Raw genomic sequence first — 26445 nt, forward strand, 5'->3', positions numbered from 1 at the left:
AAAGAGCAGTTCTAGCCTGATGTTTGTAGGGTCTTATTTTGATTGCTGTTTGGTCTTTCCTTTTGCCCCTTAGTACAGTTCCTTGAGGAAAATAATAATTTTGTCCCACATGACCTGAGGAATGAGGTGATTCCTTCACAACAAGGGCGGGGAGACCAGAGTTCAGGAACAGCTAGCTCCCCTGAACTGCCCCGGGTGCATATAGTGAGGAACAGCTGTGATAAGTGTTCTCTCCCCAACTAGGCAGTTCCTCTTCACCAATGCTTTAGTACCTGTATGCATGAGAATACAAGTGTGTGTGTGTGTGTGTGTGTGAGTGTGTCCGTGTGTGTGTGTGTGTGCGTGCAAGTGTGTGTGTGTGCGCGTGCGCGCGCTCTGTAAACTGCCTGGATCAGGTCAGAGTGTTAGAGCTTTCAGCTGCCTGGTGCATTGTGTTGGAGACTGGGGACTTGTTTGCAGATAACTTTGATAGGAGGGAAGGAGGTGAAGGGACTGGTATCCTGAGAGGGGCAGTGTGTGTTTGGCAGAGCTGCTTCAGAGTCCACGTTCCAGTGCAGGGTTGGAGATCAGGTCATGCCACGTACCTCTGCACAGAATGCAGCTCAGCTCTGGCATCTGGGCCCTGGCAACTCTGTGAACAGCTTGGGGACAATGTCAACATCACGAGGACCATCATCTTACTTGGAGGCTACACTGAAGCTCTCTCAGGGGACTTCAAGATTGCTTGTTGGAGACTGAAGTGAACAGATAGGTCTTGATACCATTCTGTGTCACCGTCTGGGGACTCCCAGACAATAAAACTGTGGGAATCTTTGCCAAGGGGGCTGATGAGATCAACAGTGATAACAGAGGGGGCTCTGAGTCACCGTACTTGTTTGTATCAATATACAGAAAACCGGTGTAAATGTTTATAAATACCTGTGTGTTTAGCATTAGTAACGTATACCTGTATATACTTGTTATTATAACCTTTTTATCATACTCATTGTTATTATCGTCATTATCATCTTCCTGACTCTGCACTGAAATTATACTCACAAAATTATACTCATTTGTAACCTTTGGATGTTGGGACTAAGGCTAAATATTTCCCTAAACTCTTTATACTTTCAGGGCTTGCAGAAATGTGTGCAAGGAGTATGAAACTCACCTACAATCATAAAATACAAAAAGCTCCATAGTAAGTTCAATCCTTCCTTAACCCTCAAGGCCCAGTAGAAGACTTGACCACTGAGATACCTTCTTTCTGAGCTCCTGTACTGCTTCTTGGGCACCCAATCCTCCTGACACTTCCATGAGCAGTCGAGTCATTTGGCATTTTTCTCTCCTTTTTTACTTGCTATTTCTTGTTATTTAATCTCTGTCATGTTAAGAACCGTATTTTCTAATAGTCTCCTTGAACTAGAACCCGCTGATTGAATGACTCTGATGGGCCAGGCATTGTGCCAGAGCAGAAGAGATGAAACTGCAGTCCGAGGACACTTGCTGCTTCGCAAAAGTATGTTACTGATCTGCGGTGAGTACACAGTTTCAGCATACGTGTTTAGAAAGTTCTACAGCATATGGCGAGAGCCTCTATGATATTTAATACGATCGGGGCTTGTATTTTGTGTGTCTTTGCCATTTTTTTTCTTTCTGTCAGTCCATTTTCCTTGGACTTATACAAATGTATTGATCCGTGAGTGACTGACTTGGGGGAAAAACAAACACCCGTCCTTCACAACAGCGTTTGAGAGCAGCAGTCTAGGGACTTTGTGAAGATCAGCTGATTTATTTTCCACCGCATGTCTATAAAGCAGGAGGCGTTATGCATGTTTTTGGAGATGTACGCGGGGGCTGACACAAGTTAGATAACTTTGACTAAGTTCCCAAGCTATCGCATAGACACCTTGGGTTTGGGACCAGCATGTTCCCACTCAACTTGCATGGTTTACCTCCACTGCTGCTCCGTTGCTGCCCAGCACTTGTTTATCTTATCAGGACTTCAGAAGCACTGATTACACAATCCTGGTGGCTGCTCTCCACCTCATACCATCTTATGGGCCAGTGATGCCTCAGGACCAGCTCAATGACAGCATTTATTAGAGTCGCTGCAGCAGGACAGGGAGAAGCTTAGAGGAGCTAGCCTCTGGAAAGAGAGACATAGTTTCAAGCATGTAAACTGAAGCACTGTTTGGAGGAAAAACAGAGTAAAACGATACTAAATGTCCATTTGCAGAGGCATGGGCACCTAAAGGCCTTGATTGCTGTTTCTGGGCCAGGGCTATTGCATTGGGTGGGAAGTGGCTGTGTGCCTTGGAGGACCTCGTCTATGAAATACGCCACCTTTCAAATCTGTGTCCCTCCTGGCCCCAGTGCCCTGGCTTCTTCCTCTGTTCCTTTCTCCTCAAGGAGTCTGAATTCATTCTCACTGGCTCAGATCAGCCATATGATTATTCTTTTCCTGGGATAGGCCTGGACCCTGTGACCTGAGACCCAATCCTGTGAAAGCATTCTCTAGCCTCGGGCTTACCCTGCAGATGGGGCTTCTCCTCACTGTGGAGCTCACTCCTTGGGGTCAGATCAGATAGGATCTTTACCAGACAGGTTTTGCAGGGCCTGCAAAGACAGCAGAGTGAAGATGACTGGAGGAAGCCCCACGGAGAACAAACAGACTGTGTGGGTGTGGGTGTGGGTGTGGGTGTGGGTGTGGGTGTGATGTGTGTGTATGCCTGTCCAAGGGTCTAAAGAATTGTGTCCCAAAGGGCACAATGCCTTTTTAGTCTGATCAGAGATGTTAATGCCTCTAGGGAGTTACTGTCCTGGCTTGGTCAGGCAACAGGCCTTCAAGTTACTAAGATTGCTCCAAAAGTCAAGGAGAACACAGTTCTGTGGTTCTGGGATGTCTGTTCCACTTTGAGCTGGGCCAGACTTCAGAGAATGGGTCTGTTTTAAGCAAGTCAAGTTCACAGGGGCTCTGCCACACAGCCTCACAAATCCATCACTGAAGTAGCAGCATCAGTCAGCAAACTGAGGCAGGTGCTCGGACACACAGACTGTGGCTTTCGTATGGTCATTCGAAGCAGCTGTGGTTCAGCAGGGACGCTTGTTTCCAGGACGAGGGGCAGCAAGAGTAACTCCGCACTGTGACTTGCCGGTAGGACTGAGCCTATGGTTATAAGGCTGTCCTGAGAGCCAGACTGTTTGGGCTCAAAACTTTACTCCTCCAACTGTTTGCTAAGTGTCCTTGGCCAGTCCATCTGACCACCTTGCATAGCACACCTCTAACTTGTAAAATGAGGATCATAATATAACCTTACATAGTTGAGTTGTTTGGGGTATTAAACGTTACTAAGGTGCTCTGAATTGTCCCTGGCACCTAATAGACGTTCTTAACACACATGGAGACTCAACAAATAGGCAGGTGCCTGACCTCAGCTAGAGGAGTTCAGGTGGGCCAGAAAGCCTAGCTGACCTCTACCCCATCCAGTAACAACATGAATTATGATTCCTTGTGCATATTCCAGCCCTCCACTTTATGCAAGCTCCACGTGCCCTCCTGCCTGCTCAGAGTTACTGCTCTGACAATTCTCTCTGCCTTCCCTGGGCTGCTGCTGTCACTCCTCTCCACTGTGTACTTCCCTTCAGCACAATGCTATCCCTTCCATGCTTGCCATTCTCTTTGCCCTGTCCTGTGTGAGCTTGCCACTTCTGAAGTAAATCTTCCCCTGACTCTCTCTTCCTTCACCAGATGCTGCCCGATTTCTTTGCTCCCCTCTGCAGCAAAACTCCTTTGAAGACCTGTCTATACTCACTGACTCCCCACCGTCCATTCTCTGATGCGTGTCCAAAGCAGGCTTTATTACCCAACCCTGCAATGAAGCTGCTCTCCTCAAGATCACCAAGGACGTCTGCATCGCTAAATCCAATGGCCAGTTCTCACTCCTCCCCTTCTTTCACCTGGCGTCAGCCACTCTGAGCATAGTTGACCACTGGCTCCCCGATGGCTCCCAGGACACTATACTCTCGGTCTATAGCACTGCTGGCAACTTCTCTGTCTCCTCAACTGGCGTCTCCTCTTCTCCCTGATCCCCTTAAGCCACAGGTCTCTGTCAGTGATCTTCTTCTCATCTCGATGTATGCTCGCTCCTTAGCCAATTCAAACAGCCCCACGACTTTCAAATGCCATTTATACATCTTAGGTGCAACCTTGCGGACACATTCGTGACTTCTGTGCAACCCAATTCTATACAACTGCCTACTCAACTCATGTGAGTCAAACAGACATCTTAATTTAACATGTCCAGAACTGAAATCTTGATACCCTCATTCAGCTGTAAAATCTGTTCCAACTAAGGCATTCCCCATAGCATTGGCAGCCATTCCTTTCTACTAGCTGCTTGGGTAGTAAACCCTGGAGTCAACCTTGACTCCTCTCTGACAAGCCACATCTAAACCATCAGTTCTGTTAGGTAAGCCTCCAAATGTATCCAGCAAGTGAGCAGTTCTCATCATACCTACTGTTACCAGGATGATCCAAACCACCACCATCTCTAGCCTGACTTATAGCAATAGCTTCCTGCCTGGTCTCCCTGCTCCCGCCCTTGCCCATTTTCACTCTGCTCTCAACACTGTAAGCAGTCCAAGTGATCCAATTCAGATTGTGCTGCTCCTCTGCTCAAACCCTACTGCCTCCCTCCTCCTGCCCCGCCCTCCCTACATTTCACTGCAAATAAGAGCCAAGTTCCTTAAAACGGCCTCCTAGGCCCTATAGAACATGGGATCCTGTCCATCTCTCTGAACTTATCTCCAACTCTTGTCCTTTTTGCTCACTCCACGCCAGCCACACTGGCCTCTCCATCCTTCCTCAGATGTGCTAGACATTCCCAGGCCTTTGAGCCTTGGCACTGACTGGTCTTTCTGCCTCAATATAGCATCTTTTGTATATCAGCAAGGTGAACCCCCTCACCTTCTTCATTTCTTTGTTCAGTTGTCACCTCACCAATGAGGACAGCCCTACCCACCCACTAGTATTGAATTTGATATTCCCTTTCTTTCCTGGCATTTCCCACCCACCATGCCCGGTCCTGTGGGAGTTTACCCCTGCACCCTCCCCCACCAACCAGAGTACTTTATCACCTTCTAAGGAACTGTGTAAGTTGTTATTTACAAGGTTTACCTTATATTTTCTGTTTCTGTGCAACAGAGGTTGTGATTCGTTCGCATGTCTTTCCCAGGCGACTGGCACCATGACAGGCACAAATGGGCCTTTGTAATTATGTGTTGAGTGGGTGAATGGATGAATTGTTAGATAATCACAGCCTCCAACATAACGTAGGCCCAGCTATTTTTGAGACTTCACAGGCCTAGAATGACTCAAGGGCCTCCTTGGGCAGAGTTATAGGAGAGAATCTCAGGTACTTCTCATGTGTCGCACATTTTGAGATAACATTTGCAAGGGTGTCATTTGTCCCAGGAACTGAGGCAGAAGTTGACCAGTCAACACCTGGGCCTGATTTCCACCAGCTATTTATGGGCTCTACCTTTCCCCCCAGATCACCCTGTGTGAGCTGTGTGCCTGTTGGCTGATGAGCAGTACAAGCCTAGAGTCCACTCTTCCTCCCAAAACCTGTTGTCAAAACCCTGGATCACTCCAGAGTTATTCTTCCATATAGATTTGGCTGAGCTGAGACTTTCCTCTGCGCAAATGCCCTCACACAGATGTTCAAAGAAATTCCATGAGCTCTTTGATGTTTAACTGTTTCATGGCCCACAAGCCCTCAAATAGCCTGTATCCACGTCTCAGTACATCTTCATATCAGTCACCTTTCTCCACCACCATTACTACTTCAAAATCATCTTTCAGAAGGCTGGAATTCTATGCTTCTGCCAAAGGAAGGAGACAGTGGGGTCCTGACTGCTTCCCATCTCACAGGGGTGAATGTGAGCTCAAGCAGAATCCATGTCTGTGTTTCACCGTGTCCATGCTCTGCCCTGTACCAGACTGCTGAGGCCACAGCCACCACACTGGGCCCAAGGAAGACACCCTTCCACCTGTCTGTTTGCATGATCAGATGCCCACTGCCTGCTGCCCCTGTCTTGCCCCAGGCATCCTACTCTGCTCAAGGTAAGAAGTTCTACTAGTCCATTGTGCCTTCTGGATTGGAAACAGCATCAATGAGCAATGTTGCAGGTCCAGAAAGGTTGCTGTTGGGTTTCTCCACTGTGTGACAGCCAGGACCTAAGATCTGAGGATTGATGGAAGCTTTAGGGTGCTGAAGGTTATGAGCAGCATGTTGTGATGGGGAAGACATGTGTTTTGTAAGGAAATACTCATTGTACACATAGCAACACCTCAAGGATTCCTGGCAATTGGGGTCGCAACAAATCAGGATAAAGGGACGCCCACAGCTAAGGCTCAAATGGCTTACTGACTCTATCTTCCCACACCTCCTCACCCCACCCCAGCACGTTCCTTCTCACTTTCACCCTGGATCGTGGGGACGTTTGAAGACAGATAACTTCTCCAAGGCTGTGTGGAGCCCCAGGTGTCCACGTGTTGCAGTCAGTCTGTGGTTTTCTTATAAAGGTGTGGGCTTCAGACTTGGCCCGCCCTGGGTCATTTCCAGGGCCACCACTGACCAACCAGGTGACCCTAGCAACTCACTTTCGATATCTGACCCTGAGTTTCCTCCTCTGCAAACTTGTCCTGGTGGTGCCTACCTTGCCAGACTGTTGCAAAAGTTTAGAGACACTGTATGAAAAGAGCTACCAAATTTCCTAGCACAATTTAGGCACTCAGGAATCAGCAGTGCCCCTCTTGCTGTGCATTGAGGATTTGGGGCTCTCTAGCCCTGAGCTCCCTAAACACCTGGAGTTTTCTAGAACCCAGAAACTCAATCTACTTCAGAGGCATCTTGGCAACTAAAAGTGCAGCTTTTCCACTCACTGTGTGGAACTCTGCTGGGTGGGGCCCGTTTAGGTTGCTGCTTTACACAGCAAAGGGATCCCAGCTTGTATCCTATCTGGATACTGCAGGAAGCTCAGAGGATTTATGTCAATGAAACTATGACTAGTCTCTATTTTTCACCACTTTGCAGAAGCCCTCTTCCTTGCCTCTCCCTCAGCCCTGTCATTCATTTCACAGCCACCAGAAATCCCACCCTTGTTCTGTGTTCACCTAAGGGAATGAAGATTAACTCTTTGCAGTATCAATGTTGTGTGTGAGGGGGCGACGAGGGGTGGGAGACGGACTACACTTCCAGGCCAAGGGGGATTTCAGCCTGGGCTGGCCTAGGAAAGGTCACCCAATCCTTGGCGTACCCCTGGGAGCCTCCAGCCTGGGGACTTCCGGATTCCAGCAGTTTTCACTTTTACAGTGCAGCTTGTGGTATACCACCACTCTTTCTCCCTTATCCTGGATACTGCCGCTTCTCTCACTGGATTAAGCTTCTTGGCCCACACTTGCAAATAGCCATTTTAGACAACTGGGTGATTATTCCCACCAGAGCCAAAGAAAACATGGATTCAGGTTTTGGAAGGACATTATTTCTTCCCCTGAGCTAGCTGGCACTTCCTGCCAAACGGAGGGTGGGAGGCGGGTGGTGGCAATCTTACCGACCTGGCAGAGATAATGTGTGGCAAACTCCCAGCACAGAGGAGATACTCAATAAATCTTTGCTCTGCAGGTTCTCCCACTTACTAGTTGACTAACTTGGAGCTGGCTGACTTCTAGGAGCCCCTTCCTGTAAAAGGGGGAGAGTTTAAAGTCAGCCTTGTCCCCAGTAGGATTGAGGTTGCAGTCGGGCTTACTGAGACCTGTCCCAGTGACTTCACATGTTTCTTTTGAAGGCAGAGACATTGTGAGTGCCTTGGCAGGCAGAGAGGGACAGCAGGGTGGCCTATAGGGAAACACCCTGGATTTTCTGGGAATGGACGTAGGGTCTTGTCTAGGATCTCTCACTTGCCACCCCTGTGGCTCTAGAAAGGAAAATCACTCAGTAACCACACCTTGTCTACCTCTGGAGCAGGTGTGGACAAATAGCTTCCCTCCAGGGCCAGAAACATGCTCTTTGATCTTCTGCAGCCCCCATTTCTGTCATGCAGCCTGAATCCTAGAAGGCTCCCACTAGTTTCTTGCTTGCTGAATGAATCTGGAGCTGCTGAGGGGGGTCATACTCCCTACTTTTGTTTGAAGCCTCCTTTACCTGCAGGCGGCTGGTCCCATCTGCTAGTCTTCTCTGGCCCCAGTGACTTTACCTTGCACACAGTTGGAGGCAGGTTAAGACCAACTGGAGGCAAACAAAGAAGGATGCCCTGCCCACTCTTCTGCGTGTGATAGCTGCTCCCTCTGCGCCCCAGGAGGCTAGGTGAGGCACACTTCCTGGGTGCTCCCTGTTAGGGAACTTAGTTCTTACAGGGTTTAGCTCTAGGGCTAAGTGTGGTAGGCTTTGGGGGTGGCTGGAAGTGTGTTCTTAGGTGTGTCCTTTGCCTGTAGCCGATTTGAATATGAAGGATGACTCCCTCATCTCCAGATGTGTGGCAGGGTAAGGCAGAGGATTCAGAAGCCCCTCGTGATAGAATGGATGGGAAGAGCATTGAGCTCCTTGGTACAATGAGGAAAGAAAGTGTGAAGTCTCCTGGAGGTGGGAAGGAACGTGATACTAGGAGACTGAGTACACCATGGGCCACCATGCCAGGGAGCCCTCTGGGCTTACTACACTGGCTGAAGGAGAGAGACAAAGTGCTAATCCTGCCCTAGCCTCCTGGATACACACACCTTTCACACCATTTGTGCACCCTAACAAGACATAGTTCCTGACACGGGTGCTAGTTTGTCTTTTAGAGATACCACAGGTCGACTCGCCTCTCCAGTACATCCAGGAGGCTCTGCTTTTTTGGAGCCTGTTTTCTTCTCATTATTCCAGGATTATCATTCATATTAACCATTTTTGTTCTCATTAAAGTCAACGGTAACTCCCACCCTTTGAGACTCTAACCCCTGCTTCCCTCTCCCCACCCTGTCAATCCTTTTTCTCCACTTTTCCCCTTGCCATAACCCTAATACTTCATTGAAGAATGTGTTTCTTCCCTAATGTCCATGCTGCTTTTAGTGTTTCCATACTTACCCCCTTCCCCATCTCCAATGTTACTTTCAGACCTCAGGTTGTCACTCACTAAGAATTTTCTGACAGTCCCATCTTTTTAGTTTCTGTAGTACTCTACAATGTCCCTTTTCCTGCAACCAGTCACCCCTCTCTCCTCTGCCCTCCCCTCATGCTGATTTAAGTGATTTCTTTTTCCACAGCACCCTATGATGCTCCCTTCCCTTTGCCAATGCCCCCACCTCAAAGTTGGGTTAAGTGTCCAAAAAGTACCTAATATACAATGTTGTCAATGTATGCTCTTATGTCCTTTTCAAATCCTCCCCCCAGCTCACTTAAGCATTACTTGGATTTCCATAGCACCCTATGATGTCCTCTTTACTGTCATATAAGCTTCCCTACATTTTCATGGCACCCCATGATCACTCTCTATTACAGCATTTACCATACTGCCAGTTTTCATATTTGTCTTCCCTATATAATGTAGAACATTCTTTAGTATTGAGGGCTGTATCTGAGAACCATTTGCAAAACCTAGATTTGTGCCTCACATATAACTGGTGGTCAATGAATGAACAAGGTGTCCTCATCATTAAGGTTTTATTTTTTTTCTATATTTTGCAGTAACTAAACAAAATCACGGTACTGGTCAGTCTTCTTTACACAACAGCAGACACAAAGGTTTCAGAAGGGTCAGACATAAAAGAATTCTCCAATCCTTCTCTCACATTTTACTGGTTATTTCAAACTTTTAAGAACAGACTATTCCAATGATATAAAATATATACCAGATCACAGAATATGATGGAAAGACTTCATTTTATAACGTTAGCAAAACTGTTTTACTAAATCTCAACGACAGAAAAAAAAAAGAAAAATATCTTTTCTTCAATCATGTTTTAAAACATATTGTGACCTTAATTGACACTATATTAAAATGAATAAAATTTACAATATCCAAAGTAGACATTCTATTTCGCAGTTAAACAATTAGCACTGATCACAAATACCAAATACAGTGCCCCCCTCCCCATTATATTCAACTTAGGACAAGGGTGATCTATTCCTTGGGGTACCTTTGAAGATCTTTCCAAACCCCTCCAAGGGTGTGCCCCAGATTTCCCTAAGGGGCAGAATAACCCCTAGCACCTGAATTGAGGATAGCCTCCACCTCTGCATCATCATCAGAATCCCAGTCGTAATTACATGGCCAGTCCTTGGAGCATCGGTTACGCACCCTTGCCACAAAATGCATGACTTTCAGCTTGCTGGATTCCACGTGTGCTCGAGGTCCCCAGAAGAACTCGTACTCGACGGGACTGCTACGGGGTACCGGCTTATAAATCAGGTACCCTCTGCGCACAAACTCTTCTGTTACGACCTTCTTTGGATCTCCAAAGATGCTGTGTTGCCGGCCAGGTTGCATCCCCAACTTTCCCAGCACTTTCCAGACCAGGGCCTCCTTGGCGCTGTTGCCCATGATGAAGATGAGGGCTAATATAGACATTAGGAGACTTTTCTTGGTGCCTTGAAAATTGCTCCGGGTTACCGAGGGCTTTTGGGCTTGAGCAGTGCTGGAGGCTTCCTCAGGGGTTGTGGAGGCCTCCTCCGGAGTGCTTGGGTCTTCCTCCGGGCCGCTCAGGTCGTCCTCGGGGGTGCTCGGGATCACAGAGGCAGCCATCGGAGTCTCAGAGGTTTCTGAGGCCTGAATCTTACGATTGTTGCGGTTCTCTTCTGCGGCTCTTGCGTTACGGCGGCGCCGACTCTTTCGTCCCCGTGGCATATCTCCTGCTAGGGGCGCGGAGCCTACAGCAATCCTAGGGAAAGATGCCTGTAACCTGTGCAGAAACCAAGTATATCTACCTTAAGAAGACGCAGCCGCTGAAACAACCAAAGTCAACAGAGTCTTTGTAGCAAAAAGCCAGACGTTCTCAGCAACAAAGATAACACCCACACAAGAACGACTTGCCAGATAAACCGCCCCCTGAACCCGCCCCAGCAGCAAACCGCGAGAATGCAGGGCTAAACTGACTCCACCTCTCCTGCCACGCACTCGCCTGACTCCAAAAGGAAGTGGGCGGTTCCTGCAGGCAAACTTCCGCTGTCAGATAGGAGAAAGGACAGGCTCAGGCAGGGGTGGGACTAGGGCAAAAAATGACCGCTTAGGATTGGTAAAGGCAGGGGTATGCAAAGGAAAAATAAACAGCATAGGTTTCCTGTATTTTTCAATGTAGTACAGGATTGGCTAGCAAATCTTGGGAAAGAGTGTCTTTACTCCATAACACGACAGGGTGTGTGTGTGCGCGTGTGTCTATGTCTCGCGGGGGGGGGGGGGGGTAATGGGGGAGGGGCAGCAGTGTATTCTTGGAAGGATTCAGCCAGTCCCTGCTCGCCTTTCCTGTCTTGGCTCACACAATATATTCATTCACTCGCCCTGTTTTCAGGAGGTGTTTATGTGTATACTAATTAATTCATGGGCCCATCTAGGACCCAGATGAGATAGCTGTGGCGGAAGGGCTCGGTGATGAGAGGAGATGGGACTGCAGAAACGAACAGTGTGTAAGAGGTGCAGAGAATTTCAGATGTTACATAGTCACAGGACTGTTCAGCAGGGCACTGACTAGATCAGACTTGCATTTGCACAGACTCACAGAGGAGCGCACTATTATCTAGCAGGTCACTTAGGAAGCAATTAGAATAAGAAGCAAGAGGGAATGAAAGTGAGCCTTAAGGTGGTTGCCATGGGGACGGAGAGGCAGAAAGGCATTTTAAGGGTGATCATTGACAGGCTTTAGAGACTGATTGGATGGAAGTGGGGAGGGGGGAGTAGGTGGTTGAGTGCAGGTTGGCTTCTGAGGTTTCTTGGCTCCAGTCTACGTGAATACTTGATTTATGCTGCTTCGTTCTTTCATTCGGTGACCTGAATGTAATTCAGAGCATACTCTGGACTTTATCCACTCTGGGTCTTTACTCACTGTTTTCTCTGTGTGAACTCTCATCTCCAACTATCTGAATTCCAACTGCTTGCTCACAGGCCTTTCCTCCCCGAAGCTCATATTGATCTGAACAAAAGGGTAATGAGCCCATTTTTGCTCCCCTAGGTCTCTAAAGCAAGCACTCCATATCTTTTGTATGTCATTCTAAACACACTACTTTGCATAAGTCACTCCACCTCTCTGAGCCTCCGTTTGCTCATATACAAAGTGGGGTTAATTAAAGTACCAGTGGTCTCATAGGGTTGTGAGAATTAAAAGAGATAATAAATGAAAAGTGCTTATCACACAGAAAGCACAGCCTTTGCCACTCAGGGTGTTTCAAGTGGTATGTGAGGGGCATTTAATAAACAAATGCATACTGAAGGAATACACGATAAGGAAGATTTTGCGCATGTTTCTACCTGAGCTCTTTAAAAGCAGGTGAATACTTTATACCTGTTTGGCTGGAAGAGATGAACCGTTTGCTTGACAGGACCTGAGATTGTAAACCCACTGAGGCACGGGGCCCTATCTTGCCCCATGATGCCTGCCAGCAATTGATAGAATTTGTGGGGGAAGTTCTGGGGTGGGAAAGTGTGTCTCCTTTGGAAAGCAGGATTGCCAGATAAATCTCACCCAACAAGGCCCAGCCGTCTGTACATGTGTAGAAAGGGGATGTGTGATATCGAGGACCGAGTACTGAACTCAGACCTGGGAACATGAGTTCTGGCACAGCCCACGTCGCTTACAAGCTTTTGGACCTTGATGAGTTTACCTAACATCTATGTCCTGTAATTTGTCCTCTGAACAAATAGAAAAGGCTAATCTCTCTAGCCTTGGCTGCCAGGCTTGTTGTGAGGCTCTCTGCAAAGCCAACAGCACATACCAGCAACCCTGGCTTAGAGCAGGTTCCTCTGAGTTCAGTTGATTTTTGCGTGTTTGTTTGTTTGCTTTGTGTCGGCTGTTTGTGAATCAGTGTGACTAGAGGATTGTAAAATCACCCGTATTTCTTCAGATGGCTTCTCCTGTCTGATGGGATTTTATGGGAATGTAATCAAGCAAACTAATTATCTGCCCAGAGGTCACTATCAAACTGACATTTCCTTTATATCCAGAGCCTACCAAGACCTCCTGCTGAGGAAGCCTGGCCATAAACCAGTTTGGGTCAGTGTGCGCTGATTGCTGCATTGCCTCCTGCCCATCAACCAGCTGACTGAGGAGGGGGTGCCATTTCTATTTCCCTGTCACAGCGTTCATCCTGGTGAACCTGTGCTCCACTCCAACCAAGGACAAAGCAGCTCTGCGTAGCACCCTGGTGGATCAGAGCCTATCCTTAAGCAGTGCACAACCTAGGGCTGTGGCTCTCAACCGATTTCCTCGAAGGAGTAATCAGGAACACGGTTTATGTTGTAAGCTACTCTCAGTGTTCCCCAAAGCTTATAGAGATCACATTTATATAAGGCAGGACACACAGGATATTTGTCAATCAACACAATGTTTTTAATAGCCAGAAATCCACCAGACATGGTATTAAAAGGAGGAAATCGTGAAATCATGCCTTGGGACATGGAGGACCACAGATCTGCTTAGAGTAAGGAGCACATGACAAAGGAAGGGCAGCTGACTTGTGAGGGCCTGAGAAGTACGAAGAGAGGAGGGAAGCTAACATTGCTGTGGTAGGCTATGTGCCTAAACTACCTGTGAACTGGAATCTTTACAACCTTTGATTACCAATGAAGCTAGAGAGAGATTAACTCTTGCTCAAGATCATAGTACTGCTGATGAATGTCAGTATTGGGGCTCACAGCTTCAGATTCCCAAGCCCTGCCTTCTGCCATCACATACCTCACAGCTGCTGCAGTTGAGTGTATACTTGGTGGTAAAAGGAGGCTTAACATGAAAGGGAGGGTTCTTACTCCCTTATGATAGGAGCAGAAGGGAAAGGCTTGAGAAAAGGGACAGATGTGTGGAACAGCAAGGCAAACATCCTTACTCATCTTACCAGGTTTTCCATACTTGGCTCTGCCCCTTCCAAGCTGTGTCAAGTCCAGCATGTCACCTAACCTTTCTAAGCCTCAGTTTCTCCATCCCTGAATGAGGCTATCATAGTGGTGGTGTGTAAAGGAAAGGCAGAGGGCTCATGCCCGATGAGGTAGGTTGAAAATTCGCCCCCCCCCCCCGCCCCAGTCCCCAAAGATATCCACGTCCCTATCCCCAGAATCTGTGAATATGCTCCCTCGTGTGGCAAAGGGGAACTTGGTAGATGTGATTAAGTTAAGGATCTTTAGATGGGAGATTATCCTAGATTATCTGGACCAGCCCGAGGTAAACACAAGAGTCCTCTTAGGAAGCCTCTTAGAGTAAGGAGAGTTAGAATCAGTGAAAGTTATAAGGAAGGAAGAAGAGATCAAATCGAGAGAAGATGCCACATTGCTGGCTTTGTAGATGGAGGAAGAGGGTATGAGTGAAGGAATACCGGGGCCTCTAGAAGCTGGAAAAAACAAGGAAATGGATTCTCTACTAGAGCCTCCAGGAGGAACACAGACCTGCAGACACATTTTAGATTTCTGACTCCCAAAACTGTAAGATAATAATTTGCTTGCCTTAAGCCACTAAATTTGTGTTAATTTGTTACATCAGGAAAAGGAAACATACACAAGGCATATGTGTGCCTCACTCATTGGGAGTCCCTAATGAATAAGAATTATGATTACTGGTGAGGAGAATTTATATTCAGTGGAATATACTGGGAGGGACTGGGGTGGGATGTGAGACAGGGCTGGATACCTTGGCAGCAATTCTTGAGGGTTTTGATGCACGCTGTTTGTCCCTGGGATCATCTACTCACCGCCTGCCCCCCTCCCCCCACTGTCCCAGGCATCGACTTGAATGTGTGCCCAAGCTTCCCTAGAGGTTGCTCTCACCTGGGCAGACATTGCCACAGCCACCACCTGGTGCTAAGTGCCGAGGGTGGGATAGGGAGGGAAATGCAGGGGTCAGTCCACATGACTCCTTTTGCTGTACACTAACTAATCAACTTCCAGTTGTCTGTGGGCCCTGCTCTGATTTCAGCAAGTAGTTCCCAGTGGGGTAGAGCACCCTTGGGCCAGTCTCCACCTGTAACAATCTCTGCACAGACTATGGGCCTGGCTACTCAGGCAAGTGAGTCTGACCCAATCTGCTGTCCCTCATTCGGGGACTCCTCACTATTTCTAGTCTGCTGATGATTCCTCTGAATCATTTCACAGTGCAGATGTGGACTTACTTAAAATTTCCAAGAATTAGGGTCTTGCAAGGAAGTCTATCACATGTGTCCCAGGGACACAGGGCTGGTTCAACATATGTAAATCAATCAAAGTAATACATCACATCAACAAGAGAAAGGACAAAAACCACATGATCATCTCAATCGATGCAGAAAAAGCATTTGATAAAATTCAACACCCATTTATGATAAAAACTCTCGCCAAAGTGGGTATAGAGGGAACACATTTCAACATAATAAAAGCTATATATGACAAACCTACAGCCAGCATAGTACTCAACGGTGAAAAACTCAAAGGCTTCCCACTAAAATCTGGGACAAGACAAGGATGCCCACTATCACCACTCCTATTCAACATAGTCCTGGAAGTCCTAGCCACAGCAGTCAGGCAAGAGAAAGAAATAAAAGGGATCCAAATTGGAAAAGAAGAGGTAAAAGTGTCATTATATGCTGACGACATGTCACTATATATAGAAAACCCTAAAAGGTCCACACAAAAGCTTCTAGAGCTGATTGAAGAATTCAGCAAGGTAGCAGGTTACAAAATTAACGTTCAAAAATCAGTTGCATTTCTTTACACTAACGATGAATCAACAGAAAAAGAAAGTAAGGAAACAATCCCCTTTAAAATAGCACCCAAATTAATAAAATATCTGGGAATAAATCTAACCAAGGAGGTGAAAGAATTATACACAGAAAACTATAAACCATTGATGAAGGAAATTAAAGAAGACTTTAAAAAATGGAAAGATATTCCATGCTCTTGGATTGGAAGAATCAATATTGTTAAAATGAGTCACACTGCCCAAGGCAATCTACAGATTTAATGCAATCCCTATCCAATTACCCAGGACATATTTCACAGAACTAGAACAAATCATAATAAAATTTATATGGAACCATCAAAGACCTAGAATTGCCAAAGCATTACTGAAGAGAAAGAAAGAGGCTGGAGGAATAACTCTCCCAGACTTCAGACAATACTATAGAGCTACAGTCATCAAGACAGCATAGTATTGGTACCAAAACAGACATATAGACCAATGGAACAGAATAGAGAGCCCCGAAATGAACCCACAAACTTTCGACCAACTAATCTTCGACAAAGGAGGCAAGAATACACAGTGGAATAAAGACAGTCTCTTCAGCAAATGGTGTTGGGAAAACTGGACAGCAGCATGTAAAACAATGAAGCTAGAACACTCCCTTACACCATATACAAAAATCAACTCAAAGTGGATCAAAGACTTAAACATAAGACAAGATACAATAAACCTCCTAGAGGAAAACATAGGCAAAACATTATCTGACATACATTTCAAAAATTATCTCCTAGAAGAAATAAAAGCAAGAATAAACAAATGGGACCTAATGAAACTTACAAGCTTCTGCACAGCAAAGGAAACCAGAAGTAAAACAAGAAGAAAACCTACGGAATGGGAGAAAATTTTTGCAAGTGAAACCGACAAAGGCTTGATCTCCAGAATATATAAGCAGCTCATACGACTCAATAAGAAAGAAACAAACAACCCAATCCAAAAATGGGCAGAAGACCTAAACAAGCAATTCTCCAAGGAAGACATACAAATGATCAAAACGCACATGAAAGAATGCTCAATATCACTAATTATCAGAGAAATGCAAATCAAAACTACAGTGAGGTATCACCTCACACCAGTCAGAATGGCCGTCATTCAAAAATCCACAAATGACAAATGCTGGAGAGGCTGTGGAGAAAGGGGAACCCTCCTACACTGCTGGTGGGAATGCAGTTTGGTGCAGCCACTGTGGAAGACAGTGTGGAGATTCCTCAAAAGACTAGGAATAGACTTACCATATGACCCAGGAATCCCACTCCTGGGCTTGTATCCAGAAGGAAATCTACTTCAGGATGACACCTGCACCCCAATGTTCATAGCAGCACTATTTACAATAGCCAAAACATGGAAACAGCCTAAATGTCCCCTCAACAGGTGACTGGATAAAGAAGTGGTGGTATATTTATACAGTGGAATACTACTCAGCCATAAAAACCAACAACATAATGCCATTTGCAGCAACATGGATGCTCCTGGAGAATGTCATTCTAAGTGAAGTAAGCCAGAAAGAGAAAGAAAAATACCATATGAGATCGCTCATATGTGGAATCTAAAAAACAAAAACAAAAACAAACAAACAAACAAACAAAATCAAAGTGTAAATACAGGACAGAAATAGACTCACAGACAGAGATTACAGACTTGTGGTTGCCAGGGGGGTGGAGGGCGGGAAGGGATAGACTGGGATTTCAAAATTGTAGAATAGATAAACAGGATTACACTGTATAGCACAGGGAAATATACACAAAATTTTATGATAACTCAGAGAGAAAAAAATGTGACAGTGAGTGTGTATATGTCCATGAATGACTGAAAAATTGTGCTGAACACTGGAATTTGACACAACATTGTAAACTGATTATAAATCAATAAAAAAATGTTAAAAAAAAAGTCTATCACATGTGCACTCCTACAGTCATGAAACAAAAGTCATGTGATTACTTTTGAGTTGGTTTGCTGGGTTTTAGAATAAAGTATGTTTACTGCAAATCAATCACAAATACAGGGGCAAGAATAAAGATTTAATATTAGAAACAGCTGCATAACCAATGGCCCGCTGTCTCAAATATCAAAAGGAGGCCCTACGTTGGCCTACGTTTTTCATTATAGATGTGGCAAAACCCTCTGTGTACCTCTTCTCAGACCCACACTACTCTCTGCTTCCACAGTGAGGTCTGCTATTGTGAATTCAGTAATTATTATATCCAAGAAGGCTTACACATATTTTCTCCTTATTTCTCTGTTCATACACATTATATAGGATTGGTTTATAATTATCCAAGTTGATAAGCGTAGCTCAAGTTCATGTGAATGTTTGTGTACTATTCATTTTCAGTATATGCAATTGATCTTTCTCCTGATGATCTAAACTTTTGCAGTTTCCATGTTTTTTCCAGAAAAAAAGAGTGACACTGGCATGAGTATTTGTGTACCTGTCCCCTGAGAACACGTGCATGGATCTCGAGGGTCACCGTCTAGGAGTGGACTTATTGGGTGTGTCTGCATGGATGTGTTTAGGTAGACCACATAGATTTCTGCTTTGTTTCATTTATAAAAATTAGATCATTCCATATACAATTTCCACTTTTCGCTAATCAACAATAAAATATGGGCAACTCACGCCTCTCATTCTTTCACTATATAGTCTGAATGATGTTCCCTGCCGTGGTTTTACCATAATCTTTCCAGCCTTCTATCTTTCGGCTGGTACACTGTGTCTCCAAGCTATTTGCCCCCTCTACAAACAATGCTGCAAGAACAGTTGAGTCGTTTGTTTACTAGGGTTTCTGTTTTCTGAGCTATATATCCAATTGAGTGGGAGAGCCAAGTTTATGATCAGGATGTTTGATGAATGGTTTAAAATTTTTGCCTCTACTCCAGTCGAAATGAAGGTGATTTATAACTTTTTCATAAAAAAATAAGAAGCAAGGTCTTGCCTGATTAAATAATTGTAAGATATGCAAGGGAGGTTGAAGATTATCCCAAAGCCACCAAGTGGGACATCACTGAATTGTTTCCAGCAAGGGACTGATGAACTCAGATTAGTGGTTTAGCAAAGCCTCTTTGCCTGCAGTGTGGAGAATGGACAGTAAGGGAACGGAGAGGGTTGAGTGGAAGATCTGATTAGAAGCTGTGCCCTCATCTAGTCTAATGATAGTGGTGGCCTGAAACAGAGTGATAGCAGTGAAGGTGGAGAGAAGGGACTGGATATCAGAGCTGATGTGAAGACTAAATCAACAAGCCTTGGGGATTGCTTAGATGTAGGCAGTGAGGGGAAGAAACAGATTAAGTGGGCCTCCCAGGGTTCTGGTTTGGGTAAGTGAGGAGATTAGGAAGGAGGGAAGAGAAGCAGGTTGGTCTCTTTTCTCTTCTCTTAGCTGCTGTGGCCTTCTAGGGGCATGGAGGGAGTAGGGGGGTTTTGTTTCCTTTACTCTCTGCTAGATCATGGGACTTTAAATGCCCGCAGAAGCCTTGCTAATGGTCAGCCTCTCCCAGCACACTGGTCACAGAGGAAAGCAGAATGTAGCTGATGCTCAGAATCATGGGAAGACTAGATACCGTCCATGGCATTTGTGTCCTGCAGGAGATTCTCTCTTAAGCTAGGGTGATCCCATAGTGCGTTCCATAGTGGGTACTTTTCTCAGAATCACAAGTCCCCCCCCACCCCCAAACCGCAGAGTGAGTCAATTAGCTAACTCTGCATCATCCCAGGGGTGATGGCACTTCCTAAAAGTCACCGTGAGGTTCTCTGGGGTCTTTAGGTTGCTGACTCACTGCAAGTGACAACAGGGGTAATATGAACAAAAGACACCAAATATCACACCCATGAAGTCAGCCCAGGTGCTCTTGTGAGCCCTAGGTATACACCATTAGTGGGCTTGAGGGCACCTCCCTGGCTACTCCTGGGCCTGTCCAAGCCTTCTTCTGTTGGGAATCCCAGTCCTTTGTGGTTTCTGTGTAAGGGTGGGCATGACTCTGAGAGAGAGATAGAGTATCTGCCTCCTGAAAGTAAACTAAGTATGCAATCACATTAAAGATCTCCAAGCTGTTAAATGAAGTGTCACTTATTCTTAGCCAATTAACAGCAGTTGCATTTCCTTCCTCAACAGAGCTCTTAGATCTAGGCTACTATTATTCCTAGTATCAATAATAACTTCCTTGTGCCATTTTTGTGCATTCTCTCATTAAGACGTCCAATGTAGATATGAGGCATCTGAGGCAGTAACTAACTAGCCTGATGTCCAGTCCCTGGCAGGTGATGGAGACAGGGTTTTTGACCCACTTCCCCTGATCCCACAGTCAGTATTATTTTCTCCTCTGGGTCATTAAATGACGGCATCCCCATTACTACCAGCCTGACTTATAGGGTTTCCTATCCAGAGATTTTTGCAGCAGGCTCCTTCCTGGCTTTACACCACATCCAGTCTCCTCATCCAACTGCATGTTGCATGTGGACATATAGGAAGTTCCTCCTGAGGGGGCTTCCACTCATTGTTCACCACCAGACTAAACTCTAGGTGTTGCTCAGTGGGGCCTGATGATCCACAGAAAGTCCCCAGAAAGTGAGATCTGATGAATTGAATGAATGAATGAATGAAGAAATGAGGAACTGAGGCAACTTATCTTCCTACTTCAGCATCTCTAGCAGGAGCCATAGTGGGCTTGACATTCAGACCCAGGTTTGCCTAGGTCTTCAGCTTTTCCTGACCAAGGAGGGCAGACCTTGTGGACTCAGTCCTTCAGTGCGTATGCACACCTGTGCGCACATAGGCACGTAGGTGTCCACCCATTCACACGTGCACCAGCGCTTGGTTGCTCACCTCTCTGCTTGTTTCTGTCCCTCTAGAGTTTCCAACATCAGTTCCTTTGGTTTAACTCATCTGCTTACTACCTGTCTGGTAAGGACTTGGCCTACATGACCTGGTTTAATCCTCCCAACTTTCTTGAAAGATGGGCACTCTCATTTCTAGTTGAGGATGTGGAAACCTGACCTGTAGTTTCCCTACATAGTTAAGAAGCATGGATACAGAAGAGGAAAGGGAGTAGGGTATCTATAATAACAGTGACCATTTCTTGAGTAGCTTCTCTATGCTAGCCATTTTGCACACATTATTTCACTAAGTCCCCACAGTGACCCTAGAAGGGAGTTAATATGCGCATAATTCTGCAGATGAAGCATGCAAGACATAAGAGAAGTATGCAACTTGCTCAACATCAGACTTAAGTTCTGTGGCCTGGGTTTGAGCCCAGGTTTGTCCGACATTATAGCCCAATCCCTTACCACAGCAGTAGCACTGAGGTGTGGGAGCATTCTCAAGGATCAAGGGCTGCTTGTGTGAAGGACTGGAAGTAACAGGCAACTGAGGGAGTCCCAGATGAGCATAACCCGATTTCTCTCCTCAGAGCACTCAGAATTCTGGATGGATCTTAGGCTGAGTCTCATCTGCAGGCCAATTTCACCTACTCCACTGTTGCCAGGAGTTAATGCTTCATGACTCGCAGAAGCCTTAATAATCTGGAAGATAGAAAAGTGGGTCAACTCTATCATCACCGCATACCTTCTGACTGCCAGGGACCCAAGACTAAATGAAGCAGTATACCTTACAGAAGGGATTGTGTGGTTCAGGAAATATTTCGTATTTGTAGTTGCAATTCTGCCCACTCATAGTAAAACTTTTTTTTTTTTAACATTTTTTTTAATTGAGTTATAGTCATTTTACAATGTTGGATCAAATTCCAGTGTAGAGCACAATTTTTCAGTTATACATGAACATACCTGTATTCATTGTCACATTTTTTTTTCGCTGTGGGCTACCACAAGATCTTGTATATATTTCCCTGTGTTATACAGTATAATCTTGTTTATCAATTCTGCATATGCTTGTCAGTGTCTACAAATTTTAAAATCCCAGCCTGTCCCTTCCCACCCCCTGCCCCCTTGGCAATCAGAAGTTTGTATTTTATGCCTATGAGTCTGTTTCTCTTTTGTATTTATGTTCTTTTCTTTTCTTTTCTTTTCTTTTCTTTTCTTTTCTTTTTAGATTACACATATGAGCAATCTCATATGGTATATTTCTTTCTCTTTCTGGCTTACTTCACTTAGAATGACATTTTCCAGGAAGATCCATGTTGCTGCAAATGTATAAATATACCACATCTTCTTTATCCAGTCATCTGTTGATGGACATTTAGGCTGTTTCCATGTCTTGGCTATTGTAAATAGTGCTGCTATGAACATTGGGGTGCAGGTGTCTTTTTGAAGTAGGGTTCCTTCTGGGTATCTGCCCAGGAGCGGGATGCCTGGGCCATATGTTAAGTCTATGCCTAGTCTTTTGAGGAATCTCCATACTGTTTTCCACAGTGGCTGCACCAAACTATAGCTACAGTAATCAAGACGGCATGGTATTGGTACAAAAACAGACATATGGACCAATGGAACAGAATAGACAGCCCCGAAATGAACCCACAAACTTTGGGTCAACTAATCTTCGACAAAGGAGGCAAGAATATACGATGGAATAAAGCCAGTCTCTTCAGCAAACGGTGTTGGGAAAACTGGACAGCAGCATGTAAATCAGTGAAGCTCGAACACTCCCTCACACCATACACAAAAATCAACTCAAAATGGATGGAAGACTTAAACATAAGACAAGATACAATAAACCTCCTAGAAGAAAGTATAGGCAAAACGTTATCTGACATACATCTCAAAAATGTTCTCCTAGGGCAGTCTACCCAAGCAATAGAAATCAAAGAAAGAATAAACAAATGGGACCTGATGAAATTTACAAGCTTCTGCACAGCAAAGGAAACCATAAGTAAAACAAAACGACAACCTACGGAATGGGAGAAAATGTTTGCAAACGATGAAACCGACAAAGGCTTGACCTCCAGAATATATAAGCAGCTCACACAACATGATAAGAAACAAAATTGTGCTCTATGCTGGAATTTGACACAACATTGTAAAATGAGTATAACTCAGTAAAAAATGTTAACAAAAAAAAAAAAAAAAGGAAAAAGAGAGAAAGAAACAAACAACCCAATCCAAAAATGGGAATGGGCAGAAGACCTAAACAAGTAATTCTCCAGGGAAGAAATACAAATGATCAATAGGCACATGAAAAAATGCTCCATATCACTAATTATCAGAGAAATGCAAATCAAAACTATGATGGGGTATCACCTCACACCGGCCAGAATGGCCATCATTCAAAAGTCCACAAATGACAAAATGCTGGAGAGGCTGTGGAGAAAAGGGAGCCATCCTACACTGCTGGTGGGAATGCAGTTTGGTGCAGCCACTCATAGTAAATCTTGAGGTAATGACACGTCATGACTATTAAAGACTTTCTTTACACTAGCACCTGGTTGTTTCTGCCTAGTGACTACACTCAGAAATTCACGGCAAACTGCAAATTTTCCATTCAGTATCCATTTATATGTGAGTCACTGTGCTGGTAGTGGAGATGGAGAGTAGTGCACAGTGTTAGAGATATACATGTAGCAAAATAGGCTAGATTTAGTATCCTATTGCCTATGAAATGGAAGAGAAGGAGACAGGTCCAGCGTGAACCAGGTGGGTGTTTATTTGTTTAGTTTTTTAAATAATTAATTAGGTGCTGGTCCCATTTCCTGAGACAGGTAATTTAAAAAGAGAAACAGTTTAGCTAGGAGAAATGACAATGGGTTCAGTATTGCACACTATGAGTTTGAGGTTCCCTGGGACACCATATTCATTTCATCAGATAGGAAGCTGGATAAAGGAGTCTGGAGTTTCTAAAGACACCTAGGTTACAGTGAGAGGTCCAGGACTCACCAGCACATAAATGATGTATTAAAGAAGAAGGATGAGTTCACCTTGTGCACATGCATTGAGTGACATGTAAGAATGAGCAAGCCTAACATTTCGAGCTTAGGAAGAAAACGAGGACTCACAATGTTGAGAAAACATTGTTAAGGCATTAAAATAATTCAGTAAAGAGTGAAAAAAAAAAAAGATTTAAAAGTCATTTTATATTTAAAAGAGCCTCCATTTTCTTTTAGTACTCAAGTAGTAATCTCCCAGTAAGATGCTGGGCCAAAAAACGTTTTAGGACTTGCTTTGAACACTTTGGGAAAAGCCACTTGACTTTTCTATTTTAGTAAGGCAATATTATACTGTCACTCTGCACTCAAGTGATTAAAGCTCTTTAGTTGTTTCCAATAGTGACAAATTCAATGATTCAGCCTACAAATGATTCCTTTACTCAAAAAGCACCTCCCAATCCCATTGTCACAGTCATCTGGGGCTGCCATAACAAAATACCATAGACTGAAAGGCTTAAATAACAGAAATTTATTTATCACAGTTCTGGAGACTAGAAGTTTCAGACCCAAGGTCCAGTAGGGTCATTTTCTGGTGAAGGCTCTCTGCAGATGTCTCCATACACTCTGTGTGTTCACATGACTACTTGGTGTATACACACACACACACACACACACACACACACACACACACAGAGAGAGAGAGAGAGAGAGAGAGAGAGAGAGAGAGAGAGAGAGAGAGAGAGAGAACTCTCTTATGTCTCTTATAAAGACATTAATCCTGTGGGATCAGGGCATCATCATTATGACCTTATTTAACTTTAATTACTTCCTTAGAGGCCCCAATTCCAAACACAGTCACTTCGGGGGTTAGGACTCCAACATACTGATTTTGGGTTAACACGTTTTCAGCCCATACTCAAACCCCTCAGACATCCTACCTCCCAAAAACAAACACACCAGAATCATATCAGCAAGAGAAGGGTTAACTGGAAAGTTGTGAGGAAGTGGGAAAAGCAGAGGCTGCACCAGATTCCAAAGTGCTCTGTGCCTCCTCCACTCCAACCAGTCTACAATCACACACTCCTCTGTCTGTTATATCCAGTGTTCCTTTCCAGAGAGACTTCTGTTTACACATTCCAGTTTCTATCCAAGCCTGATTTTCACCTCCCCTCGTAAACAGAACTCTTTGTGGTCTCCTAAGTGCACACATCATGGGGCAAAGGTGGACTCAAACATTCAAGATTTTTGAGGGGTGACTTTTTTGTCATGGACTTTGAGCAATTGTGCTCCCTAAACAAATGGATTTCACATGGTTTCACCATCCTTCCCAGAGATAACCGCTGTTAATAATTTTCTTTAGGTTTTTTTTTCTCATACCTTTTTCCATTACCTTTACACACAAAGATATTTGTGCATCCACCAATGCTCACCCTCTTGAGGTTATGTGATCTCCATGTGCCATGAGGACAGATGCTTAATGGGGCACCTTTGATTAGCCGAGGGGACTGCTATAAGTGGAGAATTCCATAGCCAGGATGTGAGATATCAAAAAAAAAAAAAAAGAAGAAGAAGCAGCTCGTAACCCTAGTGAGGAAGGAGATTTGCAGGGGATTCTGAGCTTGTAGTCAAAAGTTAGGTCCTAAGACTATCCTTAGAGGAACTAAGGGCTGAGAGTTCCTTCCTTCCCTTCCTCCCACAGCTTTTGTGACAAGTTCGGAGTTTTTTAAATTTTATTTTATTTGTCTTCTGAGCAGTATATACTGAGTGAACACAATTGCCAATGCTGACAAATAAAAGAGAAAAACAAAGTTACTCCAATTTCTGTAGCTCATTTCAATCTTTCACAACATCTCCAGACAATAGTCCCGTGGTCAGATCCATTTATGTAGTCATTTTGCATGCTACACAGAATTCTATTTCAAGCTCTGACTGACATCCTGTTCTGTGAGAAAACTTCATGCTCATTCCAGGAAAGTGCATGCTTTCTGTACAATTCTTTTACATTTTAGTTTAATGGTGAATACTTGTCCACATACTGTCCTGCAGAAAGAGAAGCATCAGAGGAAACAGGCAATGTGAAGGCTCCTTGGAGAAGAAAAGTGGAGTTTCAGGCAGGATATCTAGACCCTTTACATTTCTACTTCCATACGTCTCTTTTCCTCCCTTCTTCAGATATAATACAACACATCTCTCCTTAGCCATGAGAAAGGATTTCCAGTGTCTCCCCTCCTGGTCATCTAGGAAGAGGCACAGTGGTTAAAGACATGGACTCTGAAGGGAGACTACCTGGGATCAATTAGGAATTCCATCACACAAGAGACTGTGAACCTTAGAAACATATTGAACTTTCCTGTGCCCCAGTGTCCTCATCTGTAAAATCGTGTAAGGATTTTACCTTTCTTGTAGAACTCTCTTTTAAGGATTAAATGAGTTTATAAATGTAAAGCACTTAGAATAAAGTGTGCCTTTGTGGTGCATGTGCAGGTAATAATAGCTGGCTCTGGGCTGCTGAGTGTCTGTTCCCCAAAAGTGTACCCAGTCATATCTAAAAATTCAGCACCATCCTTAGTATTAGCCCTCCACACTTAAATTTCTCTGCTGTTCAGTGACTTGTGATTTTTCTCACTGACATCCTATCATCTCTCTTCCCATCGTGTCTACTCCGAAATAAAAGAGTAGTAGCAGTAGCAATGGTTACCATTCACTGATTTCCC

General features: G+C 44.7%; 1 protein-coding gene and 1 long non-coding RNA gene across 2 annotated transcripts; one reads left to right on the forward strand and one right to left on the reverse strand.

Annotated features, from left to right (window-relative positions):
- The first annotated feature begins 1375 nt into the window (after positions 1-1375).
- LOC135320147 (uncharacterized) lies at positions 1376-13271 on the forward strand. Its single transcript, XR_010379388.1, has 3 exons — positions 1376-1516; positions 5983-6106; positions 13174-13271. It is a non-coding gene; the product is annotated as an uncharacterized LOC135320147 (long non-coding RNA).
- On the reverse strand, positions 9667-11144 carry MAGEH1 (MAGE family member H1). The gene has a single exon (XM_010999051.3). The coding sequence runs from the start codon at positions 10864-10866 to the stop codon at positions 10207-10209; it is 660 nt and encodes a 219-aa protein (XP_010997353.1). The 5' UTR covers positions 10867-11144; the 3' UTR covers positions 9667-10206.
- Positions 13272-26445: the final 13174 nt, after the last annotated feature.

Source organism: Camelus dromedarius, chromosome X, assembly GCF_036321535.1.
Source record: "Camelus dromedarius isolate mCamDro1 chromosome X, mCamDro1.pat, whole genome shotgun sequence".
Taxonomy (NCBI): Eukaryota; Metazoa; Chordata; class Mammalia; order Artiodactyla; family Camelidae; genus Camelus; species Camelus dromedarius.